The following is a 20131-nucleotide window of genomic DNA, read 5'->3' on the forward strand; positions in this document are numbered from 1 at the left end:
TGTTTGAATGGTAGCTCAAGATACTGTTAGGGAAAAATGCAGGTGGAACATTTCAGATTTATAATAAACGAATATATGCTTTATTTGACAGTGGATAAAATTGTACACATTCTGTAAATATATTCAGGTGATGATAAACAGTAGTTTACAAAAGGCAACTGGGCGCAAGGTAGCAACCCCACCATCAAACTATCCCTGTGTAGCTCTCGTAATGTGACCAGGGGAGATTCAAACTACTGGTAGTCTTCAATTATTGTACCATAGCTAGATGGGAGGATGTATTCTCTTGAAGGCAGAAGCAGGCCAGTAGCCTATATCCTTACACAAGAAGGAGGAGGAGGAGTGGGAGAAGAAAATGAGGATGATGACAGAGTCAGCATAGGAGGAGAAGGAGAAGAAGTGGTGATGGCTACTACGACTGTAACATTAAGATTTTTTAATTTTACTTATGCAGGGCAGTCAAAAAGTTCCCAGAATGGTGGTATAGCACTCTAATGGTAGGACATATGGCAACGCTTACCTAATCACCTTCAAAGTAGGACCCTTGCGCGCGCACACACTGCATTGATCCTGCCATTGTTGGCAGCAGTGGTGGAAGGCTTCCTTTGGAATCTTCCGGAGCTCAGCTGTCGCATTCGATTTGATGTCCTCCATAGTTGTGAAATGTGTCCCGTTGAGGCCCATTTTCAGAGTAGGGAACAGCCAAAAGTCACTCGGAGCGAGATCCGGAGAGTACAATGGTTGAGTGATGACAGGAATGTTTTTCTCGGTGTGGAATTGCTGCGCAAGATGCAATGTGTGGCTCGGTGTGTTATTGTGATGCAGAAACCACTGTGCCTGCCACTTGTTGCCCCGCTTCCTCCGAACCGCATCGCGCAACCTCTGCAAAACTTGCACATAGAAATTGCCAGTAACAGTCTGTCCAGGTGGTACAACTCATGGTTCACCAAACTGTTGATATCAAAGAATGCAGTGAGCATCAGTGTCTTTGGATCTGACAAGGCGTGAATTTTGGCCGAGGAGATGATGGTGTGTGCCACTCCGATGACTGCATCTTCGTCTCTGGTCGTAGGCGAACACCAATGACTCATCACCCGTGACGATCTTTTTGAGAAACATCGGGTCCTGCTTACTTTCGTCAAACACATCGCCAGCAACCATCATGCGACATTCCATCTGATCCGTGGTTAGCTGACTCGGAACAAACTTCGCATTGACGCGTCTCATCTTCAAATCATCGGACAAAATGTCATGAATGGATCCGTGAGAGATACCAAATTCTTGCTCCAACTCCGCGATGGTCATTCTTCGATCACAATGAATCAGTTGCACTTTTCCAATCATTTGTTTGATTCTGGATGTCGAAGGTCTCCCGCTGCGCTGATCATCCTCTAACATCTCCTGCCAATTCTTAAACCGGGAAAACCAGTCGTAAACTGTGGATTTCTTTAGTGCAGTATCACCGTAAACTTGCTGCAGGGCTGATTGCGTCTCTGAAGCAGATTTTCCCAATTTGCACATGAACTTGATGTTCACATGCTGTTCAAACCGTAACATTGCCCCGAATGACCAACACTCATGTCTAATTTAAATGGAACAGTAATGACACTGCACACTGACACCTGTCCAGACCTGTTGCGCCTGTAAGCAGACATGCTGAGCTCCCCACCACAACAGTGTGTGCACTATCTTATTGCTCGTTCGCTGCCTGCAGGGGAATTCTGGAAACTTTTTGACTGCTCTACGTATAAAATGTACTTGTATATAGAGAGAAAATATTTAAAATTTGAGTTGGACAGCCTATGACCTAGTTAGTTGATACCTAATATATTGACCCTAATATAAGGTGACCCAAATATTAGATATTTCCTTTACTTGACACTTAAGGTCATGAAATTCTATAGGTTGAACAGATCAAACAGCTCACCTAGTGAATGAACTCTGAAGAAAACCAGAGGCTTGATCCCATAGTTACAGTGGAGACAACTTGTATAGGAGATGGAAACACTAATAGAAAAAGTTCTGATCTTCCAGGTTGGAGAGTGTGCTGTAAATTTGTAAATTGTAAACTCAAATCACATTATGTATTTTCCCCTGAGGAACATTGAGACAAAAAAATACCCCTTGATGAAATTTAATTGATGCATAATTTGTAATAATATTTGACCAAGACCCACATACATTAATGCCATCATTGGACTCAACTTTAATAATCACATTTTACATGAAGATATAAAATGTCAAGGGACCTTTCTTCTTACTGTTCATCAAGGAAGCAGATGGTACACTTTATATGTGACAGTATCCATACTGTGTTGCCTCATTGTTTGAGCGCTATTTGGGAAGTAACTTCCATTTATTTTAGGCAACTGATGTATGAGCAGAGGGGAGCTCCTGCATGCGAGGTAGCATCACATGACTCGTTGCCTTGTAAACTATCATATAACTGGTCAGCTAATGTTTGTTCTTGTCTCTACAAAGTGAGTTATGATGTGTCCTGCAATTGATAATCCTGACATCTGTGAAATTTGCAATGTTGGAGTACTGCAGAAATCCATTGTGAATTATGCATGGCAGCTTACAGTTAAAATATTGTAACGTGTTTCGTTACAGAATACGCCGTAGAGATGGTTAATTGGTTTATTTAACAATCTACAAGTAACGGCTACAATTACTTATCTCACAGTTGCGGGGTTTCACACTTTATAACCCTAATCGCATTAATCTGTTAACACTGTTGCAGGGTTTCACGACTTATAACCCTATGAGCAAATCAGTTCACTCTGTCTTCAGTAGTCTACACGTTTACAGTAGGGGAGCTTTGTATCACTGTATCACACGCTCCCAATTACACAATCACACACACGTCCGGTTCTTCTTTCCGCGACGGCTGCTATACTCCAACTGTAGTCGGCTGACTGGAGAACTGTTGATAACACACTAACTCGTAGGCTCGGAACTATCTTCGGCGATAGCCAGGTTACAACTGACTAGGCGACTGTTACTTTATAACTCTCCTCGGCTGTCACAGTACAACTCGGAAATGTCTTCAGTACAACTGAAGTCGCCGACTGCTACAGTAGAACTGACTGGTACCTGCTGTGCAGCTCACTTATATAGCTGCAGTGCTTGCCGGTTGCGTAATGAGTGCCACGTCACAGTAGGAAGTTGATTACGGGTACGTAGCGTTGCGCGTTACGTCACCGCGGAGGGGAGTGGCGGGCGGGAACTCGCCTATTACCGTAGTAACGCGAGCGTTACGTTACCGCCACGTACCGCTGGGGAGGTAGGGGTGATCCATAGCTCAACATGTCACAATATATTTAGTGAAGGAACTGTAAGACAATGGTGGAGAATGCTGAAAGATGGGTGAACAGATGTTCATGATGAAGAGCAAAGTGGTCGACAATCTGTAGTGAGTGACGAACTTGTTCAGAGTGTTGACTAAGAAGTTAGTGGAAGATGGTGTTTCATGATTTCAGAACTTTCATGTGAATTTCCGCAAATTTCACGCAATGTTCTCTGTGAGATATTACATTTAGGCTAGGTTATGACAAGTTTTCCACAAGATGGGTTCTGAATATGGTCACAGGTGCACACAGAATGCAGATAATGGTTTTGGCTTTGACCTTTTTTAGAGCAATACCACAAAGACAGTGATGAATTTCTTTCACATCCTACAAGTAACAAATGATGAAACCTGGGTTTCATTTGTGAATGTTGAAACTAAAGAGCAATCATAGCAGTGGATGAATGCAAAACAAGCCAGGAAAGCTTAATCAGATGTTTGCCTGCTAGAAAGCTGGTAGCAAATGTTTTCTGGAACAGGAAAGGAGTGCTGATGGTGGAATTCATGCAACATGGGACCACCATGTCAGAAGTGTATTGCAAAACAAAAATTTCTGTGTAGAGCTGGCCATTCAGAACAAAAGGCATGGAATCCTAACATTTGGTATATTGCTTCTCCGTGACAACGTGTGTCCGCATACAGCTGCTCACACTTGAGCACTGTTGGAGCATTTCAAATGGGAGTTGTTTGACCACCCTCTTTACAGTCCTAATCTTGCTCAGAGTGACTACCACCTGGTTACCTACCTGAAGAACTGGTTGTGATCACAGTGCTTGAACAGTAATGAGTTAATGAAAGGTATTAGAACGTGGCTGAGCGCACAGGTGGCAGACTTCTTTGACACAGGCATAAAAAAACTCATTCCCTGATACAAGTGCCTCAATTCCAGTGATGAATACATTAAGGAGTAGCTTAAGTATGTATTTATTTTTAGTATATAATATTTTTTTTTTCTTATTTTTTGTTTTGTTAACAGCTCACTGGAGGTTACTTTCTGAATAGCCCTTGTATTGCATTTCCCACAAAAATTATAAGTGAAGCAAAAATTTATCAAGTGCCATTTTATTTCATTGCCCATCAAGAAATCATGTACCAGAGTCAATTGGCATGAATTTCCAGATTCTGTATCAAGAGATTGTTAGGACTAATCAAATGGCTGATGGGTATTGTCATGTATTAGTGACTAACTGTGACTAGCTAGTGACAGCTGCTAATGATGTAACTCAAGACTGCTAAAAGCTGATTCCAGCCTCTGGCTCACTGTCAACTCATGACTCTTGACTAGCTGTTGACTCGGCTGGTGTCCTTGATATAGAACCCTTCAGCACGGACCACACAGGAAATGCTCCTTTCAAGATACCTATATTGTTGAGTGACTTGTTAAGTGGGCTGTTGCCTAGCGATGGCCCAGGTATTATTGACTTGGCTGCGTGTTTTGGTTTCCATGGAAACGTGTTTACCGGCCGTTGCCTAGTAATGGCCGACTTTCTTGCCGACTTCACACACCAGCAGCAGATATCCACAATGATGCCACAGATTTCACGTTCTTCCATGCCACGTGCCCATATCTCATATCTGTTTAACTAAAAAATACGAGTAGTGGCTAAAACTGGAAATAAAGTATGGTATTTGTTTTTAAAACATTCTTGTCCAAAAGTAGGGGTGCATAAATTATCACACTCCTCCATATATGTTCATGGTTTGGTATTTACCATTAAGCAGCTTTACCTTAACCTTCAGCCATACTAAAACATCAAGTCCTTTGTACTACTGGCAACAGCCATTCAGTCTATTGATGTTTTCTGCTTTGTTCACAATTATGACATAACCCCTCATTTTTAAAATGCTAAATTATAAAAGCACGTCAGTATTAAGAAAATAGTGGCCTATCTTGAAGGACAGTAATAGGTGTTATAAGGGTTTCACATGAGGTATGCCATCTGTGGGTGCATAATATACTAACTGATATGAATACTGCTATTGTAAGCTAACACAGTAAGTTTCCAGTAAAGGGTTTGTTGCCATTTACAGGCCATTCAAATAGGTTACACATATGTGGTACTTTTACTGGGCATCCGAGCTGTCTGTCGCAGTGCTGAGTGGCGAACTGAGGCAGTGCTGTTCCATTCAGGTCTTTCAGTCTGCCCATTGAATGCCAAAGTGCACTACAATATTGCCAAGAATGCAGGAGATGCAGGCAACAGAACACTTGCCATCTTTGAATACAGAGAAGCACTGAGGTTAGTCACCTAGTCCTTGTGCTGTGATTTCAGCAGTTTAACTAGTGAGCTTGCACAGGTTGGAAGTATGAGTCCTGTGAGTACATTTACTTTTTTTTTCCTTGCTCCCACTTTGGAGCATAGGGCTGATTTCTCAGTTTCTTGATCGTTTTGCAGACAGTAGGTCTCCTTAGATGGGTGATCAGCTCGTCGCAAGGCCTGCATCTAAACGCAGGACAGTGCAAACACACACCAAACATCCATGCCTTGAGTGGGATTTGAACCCATGATCCCGGCTTCCAAGCAAGCAAAGATAGTACATGCCGATTCATCATATCTTTAAAAACAGTGAGCTGTGTGTTTTATCTCATGCACCAGTTTTTTATATGATGAACAGGTTTAGAAAAAACCAATAAAAATTAATTTGAGTTTCGCGTAAGTAAGGTTTATATTGGACTTACATAAATGAAAATTAAATTATCATGACAATTTTAATATAGCCCCCCTCTCTCAACACTGAATACTATAAAGTCGTTTCTGAGGTTATTTATTTTGATGGCTAACCATCACATTATGCATCTCTTGTATGTACTCTGTACAAATATTATATAACAATTATAGGTCTCTATGTAATTTCTCCCAGAATAATTAGGAACTGCCTCAGAATTGTCAAACATAACCTCAGAGCTTCACAGTGTGGGCAAAGCACAATAGACCACTGTAGGTCGTGGTGCAAGGGCCGAGAAGGCCTACCCCTCATACATTCATTCACAGTGTGGGCAGTTTTGTAATAGTAACGTACAAAACTTTTAGGTATGTTTCTGATAAATCTCCATCTCAGATTTCACTTGTTTATCTGTTGTAGTTCAACATTTAACACCATCAAATGGAAAATTAAATACAGATTTAACACAATGGCAATGTTATTTCATGTTTGACAAAAACGTAACAATGGCTTGTTACAAAAATGTTAGTGCTAAGGTTGCTCTCACAACAGATGTGAGAAGATTGAGGAAAACAATGTAAAGAGTACTTCAAACAGTGCATTTTCAGATATTGAAAATGTATATTAGAAGCAAAAATATTTTGTGACATGTAAATCAAGAACTAATAAATTGAGAGGAATTCTGTAAAAATTCCTTCTCACAATATTCATCATCTTGGTTTCTTCAGCAATGATTGAATTTTCCATTTATGTTTTCTACTTCCATAACTCTTTGCTTTAAAAGGCAGTCATCAATACTGGCTTTGACCACGAATTAGTCTTGCTCAGTCTTTAACCCTTTCACTGCTGAGTGAATAAACCTACCATAACTCTCTCTGCTGAATTAATTTTGTAATGCTCATTTATGAAACTGAAGGGAAATCAAGTAGAAGTTTGAATAGTGCATGCATACTTAATCTTAATGTTACATGTTGAAGGTGGTTTTAGTTGATGTATTTAGTATCCCTCAGACAGCCAAAGTCAGGTAACATGTTGAGTAGGATATTCCTGCTGCTAGATTCAGTATCTAAATTTAATCACAGGTGGCATACAAACACAGCAAGAGGTCTGCCTTGTACTTCATTATGTTCATGTTCATGATAGATGGAAGTACGGGGATAAGTCAATAAGTAAGTTACAAATGGATATAAAACTTAAACAAGTAAGAGTACTGCTTTGAAAAATGCTTTTATTTCTCAACATAATCCCCCTGTACATTGAGGCACTTGTCCCATCGTTTCACAGGCCCCTGCAAACCAGCAGCATAAATTTCTTTGTGCTGCTGTCGGAACCAGGCAGTGACTTCCCTTTCTGCAGCTTCATCATCAGGAAAATGTTCAGCTGAAAGATGATGTTTAAGATGGCCGAGCAAATGGAAGTTGCTTGGAGCAAGACTCATCACCTGTGACAGTTCAGGCTAGCATACTGTGTCCTTCATTGTGGTAGCGATTGAGATGCTGTAATGCCAGACCCCTTATTTGCATTTTGTGTTGTGGGGTCAGCATGCGTGGCACCCATCATGCACAGACTTTGTGGAAACCTAACCTGTCATGCAACTTCCATTTGTTCGACCCTCTTAAACATCATCTTTCGGCTGAACATTTTCCCGAGAATGAAGCTGTAGAAAGGGAAGTCACCGCCTGGTTCCGACAGCAGCCCAAAGGAATTTATGCTGCTGGTTTTCAGGGGCTTGTGACACACTGGGACAAATGCCTCAATGTACAGGGAGATTATGTTGAGAAATAAAAGCATTTTTGAAATCAGTACTCTTATTTGTTTAGTTCTATATCCATTTGCAACTTTTTTTTTATTATTTCTAGTGGGGTGTGCCCAAGTCCCTTGTACTGCGGCCACTTCTGGCCTATTGTACCAACCCCAGATGATAAGTGAGAGTGATTGTGAAGCAATTGGTGGAATGAAGATTGGCAGGGGAAACCAAAGTATTTGTAACTTACTTATAGACTTACTTACCTACATATATGCTTGGCAAGTCTGAATGCATATAGAAAGTTAGTTTGGATGATGTATGTCCATAAATATCGCACCTGGAAGAATGTGGGCACAACAAGGATGTCATGTTGCTTCATGCCCATAGTATTATGGGTCCAGTGGCATAAAGATTAAAGTGGATACTTACAGGATGAAGACAGGGCAGAGGTAGAGATCCTTCTTTTAGCCATCACATTCAGACCAACCCTGGGCCCAGCCTGCCTTCTGTTTAATGGATGAGTAATGGGGCTTCTTTCCTTAGGTGTAAAGCAGCTGGTGCTTGGAGCCAAAACTTTTTCTCCATTCGTTGCTGAAGTCTTGAATGTGTGGAGCTTTACCTTCATGTCTCTTCTCTGCCTTTGTTTTATGGTTGTTGAACACAGCTTGACTAGCTTTGATCAGTCTTTCTCAGCTTTCTGAGAGACTTTGAGAATAACTTGTATAGATAAATGTAATCTTTCCTGAATGATAATGTGAATTATTGTCATGTTTGCTTTTCAGATTGCATTCAGAGTATGATCAAGCAATGAACAATTTGGCCAACATTTTGAAGGATGAAGGAAAACTGCATGAGGCAGAGCGTCTTCTGCGGAAAGCTGTGCAGCTCAGGTAAGACACTTGATTTTTCCCTGAAGAACAGATATATGTTGGAGTATATTAGTATTGCGTTTTGAAATAGCAGGGATACTGCAGAATCCCGAGTGTTTTCATATTCTGTGAATATTCTTTCTTGTCCAAGTCAAAACCCAAAGTAAACATATTATTTTCCTGCATTTAGTGACTTCTATATAATTAATAACGCACATTTAATGTAAGAAGTTTTCAACTTTTGACAGTATATGTCTCCATTTTGTGTAATTGTTATTGAATCAATCTATATTCATGTCTACTCTGCCAGAAATTGTTTCTTAACAACCATACTTATTTCATAAGCCATTATTTTGTTTGTTATTGATTGTATAATTGTTTTATTTGTGCAGAAACAGTTTCTTTAATTGCTTATTGAAATGGTTTTATCATAGTTATATACAGTGAGTCCTACGAGAAAATGAACAGTTTATTGGTGTAATTTTGCAGAAACCCCTGAAGTGAAGACTTCAGTTTAGTGTAAGAAAGGCCATTCCCATCAAATTTCATTAGACATACATTTTATTGTGTCACTGTTTTTCTTTGTTGTACACCATAATTGTGATCTGTATACTGAGATCACAGATAATATTATATTTGTTAACATGAATGTGTGAAGTTGAGGATTAGGCATATTTGGCTGTTTTGATATGCTGTGCTGCCAGTTATAGGTAATTCAAAGCCTTTTCATCATGTCCAGTGTAAGAGAGGAAGCATTGTCATGTACTCCAGAATTTGGAGAAATATGGATGTAGTCTGTTTGCAAACTTATCCAAGATAGAGAGGAATGCAGAAGTCTTCTGACCAGGAGGGTGTGGCTTTGTTCTTCTCTCGGGAGAATGTTTCAATGATGTATTAGTTGAAATTCTAAGATGACAGAAATGTAGGGAGCTGCAGATGTTGAAGGGCTGTTTCTCATTCCCCTCAAAAGAACTGTGGAATTGAGAAACTGCAGTAACAGTAAGTCAAGTCCAGTGTTATGCTCTTATTCCTGGACTTGACGAAACCCAAATTTTAATTTTGCGTGTTAACAGATTATTTGGTGATAAGAATTTTGGAGACCATGGTGTGAACTTAGTAAACCTCAGGGTTTCCATTTACCCTCTAATGAAAATGCAGATTGCTTATTGGCAGACCAATGGGAGGACAAGTATTCATACTGGAAGGTTCACAGCTTTGACCTCCAAAATGGGGATGTTGCTACAAAACTTCAGCGAGTTGTGTGTCTACTTTGGAACCCAACATGTGACGTCCACGGAAATTAACCCTCATGCACAACCGTGGCCCATATTAAATATTCTGCAAAATATCAGTCTGACATTTCAGTGACACAATCCAGGAATTTTAATTTTGAAAGTGAACCACGTATTATTGAGCAAGCAGTGATTCCAAGTTTGTGAGTAAAAGCGTACCTGAAGACATCAAATTAAAGTTTCAGCCTTTAGTAAATAACATTTTTCTTTGTTCTTGATACCTGTATTGCTTCTACGAAGCTCCACGTGTTATGTTGCTGAAATGAAACATCTTTCCATACTTTACAAGTTTTCAGGGAAAAGTCATACAAGTAAACATCTTTAATTTTATAATATGTATGAGGGGCAGTCAAATGAAAATGGGTCAGAAGCCAAAACATATTAAAAAACATTTCTTACCTCAAAAGTAATCTCCAAAACTGTTAATACATTTATCCCACTGGGAGATAAGACGGTCAATCCCATCCTTGAAAAAGCTTGTGGGCTGTCTACGGAACCACATATTTACCCAGCCACATGTCTTCATCTAATGCAAACCAATGTCCACGAATGTCTCTCTTCAGGTCTTCAAAAATGTGAAAATCACATGGGGAGAGATCTGGGCTGTAGAAGGGATGATGAGGCACTTCCCAACCAAATCTCTGTAGCATATTCCTCACAGAGTTGGCAGTGTGGGGGCGCACATTATCATGAAGGATAATGCTGTTCAATAGCATTCCAGGGTGTCTTGACTTTATGGTATGTCTCAATTTCTGTAAAGTGTCTTCATAGTGCTGTGCACTGACTGTGGCCCCATGCTCGAGAAATTTGACAAGCAGAGGGCCCTTGCAGTCGAAGAAGAACATCATCATCACTTTACCAGAACTTGTGTGTATGGCTTTGGATTTCTTCGGTGGGGGAGAATTCATGTGTTTCCACTGTTTGCTCTGCCGTTTGCTCTCGGGTTCAAAGTGGTGGCACCAAGTTTTGTCCCCAGTAGCAATTCGGGACAGAAAAGCATACTCTTCCTCATGGTATCGTTGCAAGTGATCCAGTGATGCAGCCATTCTCCGAGTCTTCTGTTCCTCTGTGAGTTGTTGTGGAACCCACTGGGTGCAGATTTTGCGGTACAGCAGGTGTTTTGTCACAATGGCATGTATGGAACCATGACTTATTCCCATCAGAAGACTAATTTCTTCCACAGTGTTCTTCGGTTTGCCCAGATATGACCAGGCAACGCAGCAATAACATCAGGAGTGATGACACGATGAGCCTGTCCTGGCCAAGCATCATCTTGCAGTGGCACACGTCCCTCTCGGAATCTCTTATGCCATGCCAGCACGCGTGACTGTGACATGCTGTGTTCACCGTAAACAACAGACCTGCGACAATGAATTTCTCATCCTCCTACTCCTTCAGCAGTCAAAAAGCGCCCTACACTTCGCTGTTCTTCTTTACCCACCTCCATTACTGATGTTAGACGACCACACATAGTGCTAACCTTGCTTCCAGCACAATAAACAAATGACTAGTGTGCAAGGGCACATCACTGTGCTTTCCCGAGTCCCCACCAGATGTTCATACCATAAGCAAATTCCAGTGTTACCAACTTGCGCGCCGTGTGAGTTATGGGTGGTACCTGTTTTCATTTGACTGCCCCATATATATAATTATAGTGTCTATGAAAGTGTTATATTGGCTTTCCAGTGATAGCAGCCACTTGTTATGATTAGCCTGTGCAACCTGGTACCTGTGCTGAAGAGTTCTTTCTTCTGGGCTATAATTCTGTGTATTCCATTGAAAGTTAACTGACTAAATGGTATTATTCTCAGATCTCTGCTGTTTGGGGAATCATTGTTAGGACCTCAGTAGACTGCCACCTCAGAACTCCTGTCAGAAAAGATAGTGTTCTGAAATTCAGGTCCTGGTGGGACTCCCTAAGTACAGCTTATGTGAAATTAACAAAATAATTACTAGAATTTATGAAATGAAAAATAAACAGTTTAACCTCATAATATAATACCCACCATTCCATCTCAGTATTCCCATTAATTGTTAACTAACTTCATCTATAACCAAAAATAACTGTCACACTTACTGTCTTTTAACTTAGTTATTTTCAAAGCCCATGTTTATAAGAGTTATGAAGTTTAAACCAATAGACATCTACTTTGATGGAGAGAGAGAGAGAGAGAGAAAAGAACTGTACTGTGCTGAGACCAGGGAAGGAAATCCCATGGATCAGCTCCCATCACATCTCCTTTGAGGTGTTACATTTCACCCTCTAGCCAACTTCCCTCCAATTGTATAGCTATTCTGTTCACAGGAATGATGGTGGTGATAATCACTGATTATCTTGGCTAGTGACAAGCACTTTGGGCTGGTGGAAACCAGAGGAAGCTGGAGGAGAATACAACAGGTGGATTATTACTATTGCAATGATAGCAAAATGATATTAGAAAGTGGAGGATGTTAGGCAGAAAGTAAGAAGCCTTGAATGCCATCATTTCCACAGTCCTTGGGACTTCCTTCTGTGGCCTCAGTGTAGTAACCAAAATATTTATAGCAATATAGGCTTGATACCAGTTGCGTGAAAGTTTTAGAGCTATCAAGGAGCTCAGATAAGCCACAGGCCACATGAATATTTTATGGCTGTCACAAACTGACCATCCCTGTAGGTAGTAGTCACTCTTTATGACTTCCCCCTTGACATACTTAAACGGTGCTTTTATACTTTAAATGGTATGAAGCGTACTGATTCTTGCTGAGTGTTATACTTTTGTAGTTGTAACATGGCTTTGACAAAATTAGGTTATGAGCCTGTGTTTGCCTACTCATGCTCTCTACTAATACCTTGTTTTTCAAGAGCTAACGTGTACTTAGTTAGGTTTCACAACAAGTGCTTTCATGTACAGTACTTCACATAAATTATGCACTTTTTAGCTTTTGGATGTGTAATTCTGCAAAAGAGAGTGAAGGAATTGTTAAATTAAATTTGATGTTTAAGATATCAACAACAATTAAATAGCGGTAGCTAGTTGCTGCTTCAACACATAGCATTATTTTCCCATTGATGGGACATAGTTGTAAATTAGGGCCATAATGTTTTGCAGGCCTGACTTTGCAGCAGCGTGGATGAATCTGGGTATAGTGTTAGCAGGTCTGAAGCATCACAGTGAAGCAGAAACAAGCTATTTCACTGCACTTGCATATCGTAAGAAATATCCAGATTGTTATTATAACCTAGGAAATCTTGTGAGTATAAGGTTCATGTAATTTAAGTGAAACCTTTTTAATTCAAATAAGTTGACGTGAATGGGTTAGCATAGTAATGATATGCCTGAGTCACATTCAGGAGCTACCCATTTCAAATTTTGGATAGGTACTGCTTATCCCCCTCCACACAAGTGCCAGAACAGTATACAGTATCCCATTTGATACTACATACATGAGTATCTGATATACTTCATGAAATAGTTTTATAAAAAAACAAAACTAGAAATCTTGAAGATATGTTGAAGGATTTTAGAATCAGTTGGGATATCCAGTTATGCTAATATAATTTCAGGAAAGGGGATTCAAGAACACGTAAATTCTTAACACTTTGCTATACCATTTGAATTCAATGTATATGATGATATTTAAGTTGGTTAATATTGTGACATGATGGCTGAAAGCCAGCATAGTTTAACAAGAAGAGGCAGTCATTGTTAGGCAGTGGCACAGTAAACATGTTTCTCAGCAGCGAATCAACATGCAATAGAGGAACTGTTAGAAATAGTGTTTTCTGTGTGGTCCATGCCAAGGTTATATAACAATATTTTTGCCACGGTGGTATAAATCTAAACAGCGGGATTCTGTACTCACGTGCAATTCTGATTGTAGTAATGAACTGCCACCTCTTATAACTGGAAAGTATAAAAGTCCACATTGCTTCGAGAATGTTAAAAGACTGCCCACAAAATATGAAGCTAATACAAATTCTTGGGTGACCACCAAAATATTTGAAGATTACCTCACACAACTAGATAGAAAGTGCTAGAAATCAAAGAATCTTGCTGTTCATTGATCAGTATGCTGCCCCCCCCCCCCCAAAGAACACCACATTTATCAGCGACATCAGAGTTGTATTTCTCCAAGCAGATTCTGCTAGCCAGCTAGAGACTTCAAATTTTTGAATCCATGCATTCAATGCCATTACAGAAAGCAGTTGATTCAAAGACTGTAGCCATGATAGATGGGGAACTGCTCCAAGATTCTACACCAGTGGTTCTCAATGTGGCCTGTACTGCCCCCTGGGTGGTGGTGGTGGGATTACCTAAGAGAGGTGCTAAGAGGTGGGAAGTGCCATAGGTGCGCCCCTCTGAGCGTATTGTGTGCTTATTTACAATTGAAGTGACGTTAGACGAGACATTGGGAAACTGGTATCACTTCATGCAGCCCATCCATCACATTAAGAATTTACTAACAGTGAAGTAGTTACTAAATGTTGTATCTTATTTTATTGTTATTATCTTCCTCAGTGAGTTGTGCCAACCACTGTTCTGAAGAATGTTTTTGTAGGTTAAGGCAGAGGACAGTGGGGTGAGTTCATGGAAGCAAGGGGGCAGTGGCCTGAAAATGTTTTGAAACCACTGTGCTACAAAGATGATACAGAATGTTTTAACTGCAGTGCAGGTCATAGCATACGGCTGGAGATTGACACTACTACAGCAATTAGATTTTCTATGTGAAGTGTCGTTTCTCAATCATGTCAGCAGCAATGATAACAGTGCATTGAAGCTCAGTGAAGATGAAGAGGATGACTGACACAGTTTACGACTCCTTGGAGCGCAGTCTGAGGACTGCTCAACATGTGACAATGCTCTTGAGGTCTATGGAGTCTGGAGGGTCTACCATATGTTAGATCAACATTTGACTTGGCCAGAAGAAGAGGAAGTTGCAGAATGTAAACCAACATTCTTGGATCCACTGAAAGGACTGGAAGCAGCCAGAAAGTACATGTGTCAGTTTGATACCTAGAACAATAATATTGTAATGTGCAACAAAATTGAAAATTACTTATACAGACTGAGAGGTCAAAAAAAATCAAGAGACTCTTATTGAATGGTTAAAGAAACAGTGTAACTACGCACATATGTACCATATTTGCCAGTCTGCCCAGGCAAGTGCTGGGATATTATCTTTAAACAGATTAACAGTATAATGTAGATGCAGATATGGATATTGATTTATTTTATGATGCTATATCGACTGTGGTTGTTATGTAGCATGAGTATAATGAGAAAGTGATGACCAAGAATCATGCCTGCATCTACTCTACATTGTTAAATGTTCAAACATGTATTTCTTAGATGATCTTCCAGAATTATGGTGTAAAGAGACCAAATTTTATTTACGTTGTATTATTCTTGTTTCCCTGATTGTACACTTTGCTTGATTTTATATTTATTTTAGGCAGTCCCTTAAAAAGTGTAAAATATCAGTTTTACCATAATCTGGTAGGTTGGTACTGGAGTCATTACCCAAAGACCACAAGATGAATTCTCATTGCAGTGTAAACTTTAAATCTTATTTTGAAATAACATCTTGTATTTTATAATTAAACAACATATTTATCTTCTTTATATTTCCGTAATGGCTCTAATGTAAATATCACAAACTTGGTCATGAATTTTTAATTTTTGGTACATACAGCAAATGAAACTGTGTGAAGTATGTGAAGATGTTGAGTCCTGTTAGTTGATATTGATTTGTTTTTTATGTTGGAACAGTATTTAGAACAGCAGCGGTATGGTGATGCATACAGAGCATGGAGAAATGCCACAGCCTTGAAACCAACTCATGTTGTTGCCTGGAGCAACTTGATCATCATGCTTGATAGTATTGGTATGTTACATATTTGATAGCTTTGCTTGTAGTTCATGAAGAGTGACAAACCATAAATAACATCTTCATTGACTGGGTCATGGTGCTGCACTGCACAGTGACCACTGCACCACCAGCTGTGAAGCAAATACGAATGTTGCTACTGAATCAATAAGTCTGATGGCTCATAACATTTGGACTTGTAGTAGTTACACTTCACATATCATAGGAGATGCTGAAAATTCTGTTCCTCTCTATGTAGACATTCCTCAAATTGTTGGGAGAGGTTCTCGTTTACTCTTTGAAGTTTTTCTGCAGAAATATTTACAGTTTCTCTGTGAATATTTTCTCTTTAATCTATTTCTGTTTGGGGGTTGTTCTTATAAACTTTGTCCTTGAGACAGCACCAAAAGAGAAAAATCGTGCTGGCCAAATATGACTGATGATAATTCTGTCCATAAGGACATCAGAGGAAGTCTACTGTGTGCAGTGTGGGCAGTTGCTGATCCTGCCAAAACCAACCATACATTTTGTTTATTCTGTACATTCTGGGAAGAATTGCCTGTACATATTTTTAGCAACGAATAATTTTGTTAAAAAACACATGTTCAACAGTTATTGCAATTACAGCACACCAGACACCAACTTTCATTAAATGGAGTGAGACTTTGTGGGTTAGGCAGGGATTCTGTAAATTCAAGTAATAATTGTTTTACATATTTACACCCTGGAAGTGAAATCATGCTTCATCAAAAATATGTCAGTTGTGGATTGATTTCAACTTTGACAACAGACTGCAGAAACCAATTGCAAAAATGAAGTCTCCTAGCTGGATTGCACAGCGGTAAGGTGTGGAATCCTGTTGTTTTGTAGTATCTAAGCACTAGCAGCTGTGTTGTCCTTCTTGCACTTGATTTTGACACCCCAATCTCTGAAGGTAGATGTTTTTAGTGATTTTATAGGCGTATGTTCAAGTCTGGCATCTTTGTCACGTAACTGCTCCCCAGTAAGCAGTTAGCACTTACATTTTTGTTTCCTGTCTGTTAACAGTCCTGCTAATCTAAGTTTGTTCACCAAATCATGAATTGTTCTTTGCTGGGAACTCTTTCATCATAAAAAATCCACATTGAAATTTTTGCCAGCACTTTTTTGCAGATCTGTATGTCACATACATGTCATACAAAGATATAGGTTGGTCTAAAGTATACACCGTCATGAGATAACACATTGCCCAGCAGTCTGTAACTGAGAACAAAACAGCTACTGGAGTTAACTGCTGCTGACTGCTGACCAATCATAAACAGATTTTCCCCACTGCTCAGGGTGAAACAGTGTCATGAAGTTACATGTAACTTTGACAGCTTCCCCATATTTTTAAAATTTGTATTTAAAAGTGTTTCTGAGGGAAGGATTTACAGACTTCTGAATTATAAAATGTATCATAATAATTTTTATTCATAGGGTTGAATGTTTATGGCCATCCTGTGTATCTCTCCCCCCACATTTATATTTGTCAAAGTAAACTGCTTTTTCATGTTTTGTTATTTCTTTCATTTTAGTGGTCGCAGATTGTGATAACCTGATTTTTAAATGGCTTGAGTCTAAGTTTGAACACCCCTGATCCCATCTTGAAATGTGGTCATAAATCTGACAGTTTTTGTTCTTTTAAGAAATGAAATGAGTGGCAAATACCTAACAGTTTTGATACATGCCCCTTAGTTTAGATATCAAGTAACAACAAATGACTAGGGTTTCATGGAGGGCTTTGCTGATCATGATGAACATATGATATCCTATAGGTTCGTTTTTAAACATTCTGAGTCAAATTCTGGACATCTCTAATCCTTTCTTATGAAATATACCTGGGAATTCAGTAATTTATGTTTATGTGGGAAATAAACTGTATTAAAGCTTCGTAATATATACAACCTTGCATAATGATTTGAAGATGTGTTATAATTGAAATAACTGCAAGTGAAACATTTTTTTTCTCTTTGCTTTGCTTTCTTGCCAAAAGCACCACACTTCTCTATAATCAATCTGGATTGCATCATCTTTGTTTTATGTACCCATATTATAAATCTGTTTTTAGAAATCTCATTTTCAGGGAAGCTAAATTGTACCATAGATTTTTTGTAACTTGTTTACTGTCCATGCTTGAAGTATGGAATTATTATTGTGATGTGGGTGGCACAATAGGAAGTAGGGGTGATGTGAACTCTGTGGTCTCTCGAGTGACGTCACATACCCCCACTCCTTCCATCATTATGCAGTGCTTGGTAAACACACTGTCCCCTCCCTGCGGTGACGTAACAGCACTTCCCACAGTGACGTAACAGGGGACACCGCAGGGAGGGAATGGAGTGTTTACAGAGTGTTGTGTAATGATGGAAGGAGTGGGGGTATGTGATGTCACTCGTGAGACCACAGAGTTCATGTGACCGCTACTTCCTGTTGCGCCACCCACGTCACAATATTATTGTTGTTGTTATGGTAATGATAGTGATGATGATTATGATTATGGTGATGGCGATGATGACGAGGACAATGATTATGATGATGATGATGATGGTGATGATGAACAGGACAAATGGATAGAGCAGAGAGCATAGCGCAAGAAGCGTTGACAATTCTTCCACAAGAACCCTCACTTCATTTTAATCTTGCCAATGCACTGGGCAAAACTGGCCGTTTTGTTGAGGCAGAGAAACATTTCATAGAGGCCATCACTCTGGATAGGAAGAATGCTGTATATTATACCAATCTAGGTAAGTGGCTGGTCTCAATTGACACATTAAAAATTATTTTTAACCTTTACTGGCCATGTGTTGATTATTAGTGTCAGCACGTTGCCTGGTTCAGAAGGCTGAGCTTTGCCTTTTTTTTTCCAGTACTAATACCAGTACTTCCAGATGAAAAATGACCTCCAGATGCATAGATGTAGGAGATTTAAATCTCTGTTCTGTGACAATACACTGTTACCCCAATTTGAAATATAGCAGCCACCCTTGTAGGACCAAGACATTTAAAGTCCATATTCGCAAGTGATGAAGGTTGATTTTTGACTGTTGGGTTGGAGATTTGTCTGATACCTTGTTACTCAAACCCATCTACCTACCACTTGGCACTACAGCCCTGGGTGAGCCTCCATCCTTCCACCTTCATCTTCTTCAGGTCGTTCTCAACATTGTCTGGCCATCTCATCCTGGGTCTTCCTTTTCTTCTTTTGGAATATAACCTTCCCTGTAACATTCTCTTTGGCATTGCATTATCTTCCATCCTTTTGACATGCCCCAACCATCTTATTCTCTGTGACTTGATAAATCTTACTATATATTCTCCTTTCAGTAATGTGTTTATCTCTTCATTGTCTGATACCTTGTTAGCCAAATAAAACCACAGAAGTTTCTTGCTTATATTGTTAAGCAGAAAAGAAATATATTGAGATAGAAGGTGACCGCAAGTAATATGTAAATCTTATGTTAACAAGTTTCTGATTAAATTGTTTCTTTTTCAGTCATCATACTTTTAGTAATGATTCATATATGTATAACTAATTCAGAGTAGAATGACACTTATGTCACTTGTAATATAGCCATTAACATAGATAACCATCCCGTTGACTTGATATTTTCTTACAGTAGACTGACCTGGAAAGCAGAAGAGCAGTTGCACATACTTTTTTGTATATGGTGCACTGAACCAACTGCACTCCCACACAACCTCTGTAGCCAAGTGTGATTGTGTTCTACATTAGTTAATCTTAACATCATTATCAGGCAGAATAATTGTCATGGTATAAATAAAAAGGAAAGTGAGATATGCCATCTTCTGGGATTTGTCACTGTGTAGATATTGTGTAAACTGAAGTTTTGGAGGAATGTCGGTTTACACATATTTTCAGAGGATCGTCAGTTTACACAATATCTGCATGGCGCCCCATTCCAGAAGACTGCATTCTTCATAGTCACTGCCATGAAAATCTCAAATATTACAAAAGGGAAAGTGTATTCTGAATTGCAGAAATATTTGAATTGTATCCCATTCCATGTTACATAATCTCAGGAGTTCAGGCAGAGTTGTAAAATAATACAATAAACAACATATTCCATTGTTCATTATACAAAGGTTGGATAAAAAGTAGTGGCAACACCTCTGTAGTTCTGAAATGGCTTTATTACCTGAGGTAAATACACTTACAGTCCTTCAATATAGTCGCCCCTAATGTGTACCACCTTCTGCCAAATTTGTGGAAGGCGTACACCATTAGCACGTCCACTTCTGTTGATATCCAGCAGTGACCGCCCTACAGCATGAATAATCTCCTCTCTTGTGTTGTAATGTGTCCCTTGCAGTGGTTCTT

At 39.4% G+C, this 20131-nt stretch overlaps 1 protein-coding gene across 3 annotated transcripts in view; it reads left to right on the top strand.

Annotated features, from left to right (window-relative positions):
- LOC111866810 (protein O-mannosyl-transferase TMTC4) overlaps nucleotides 1-20131 on the top strand; it is a 45235-nt gene that overhangs the window by 23132 nt on the left and 1972 nt on the right. For all 3 annotated transcript variants that reach the window (XM_023856084.2, XM_023856086.2, XM_023856085.2), the window contains 5 exons: nucleotides 5381-5589; nucleotides 8543-8650; nucleotides 13014-13155; nucleotides 15675-15789; nucleotides 18354-18536. In XM_023856084.2, coding sequence (XP_023711852.1) covers nucleotides 5381-5589; nucleotides 8543-8650; nucleotides 13014-13155; nucleotides 15675-15789; nucleotides 18354-18536 — 757 coding nt within the window. The remainder of the gene's footprint in view (nucleotides 1-5380; nucleotides 5590-8542; nucleotides 8651-13013; nucleotides 13156-15674; nucleotides 15790-18353; nucleotides 18537-20131) is intronic.

The sequence above is a fragment of the Cryptotermes secundus genome, unplaced genomic scaffold (assembly GCF_002891405.2).
Source record: "Cryptotermes secundus unplaced genomic scaffold, Csec_1.0 scaffold446, whole genome shotgun sequence".
NCBI classification, from domain to species: Eukaryota; Metazoa; Arthropoda; class Insecta; order Blattodea; family Kalotermitidae; genus Cryptotermes; species Cryptotermes secundus.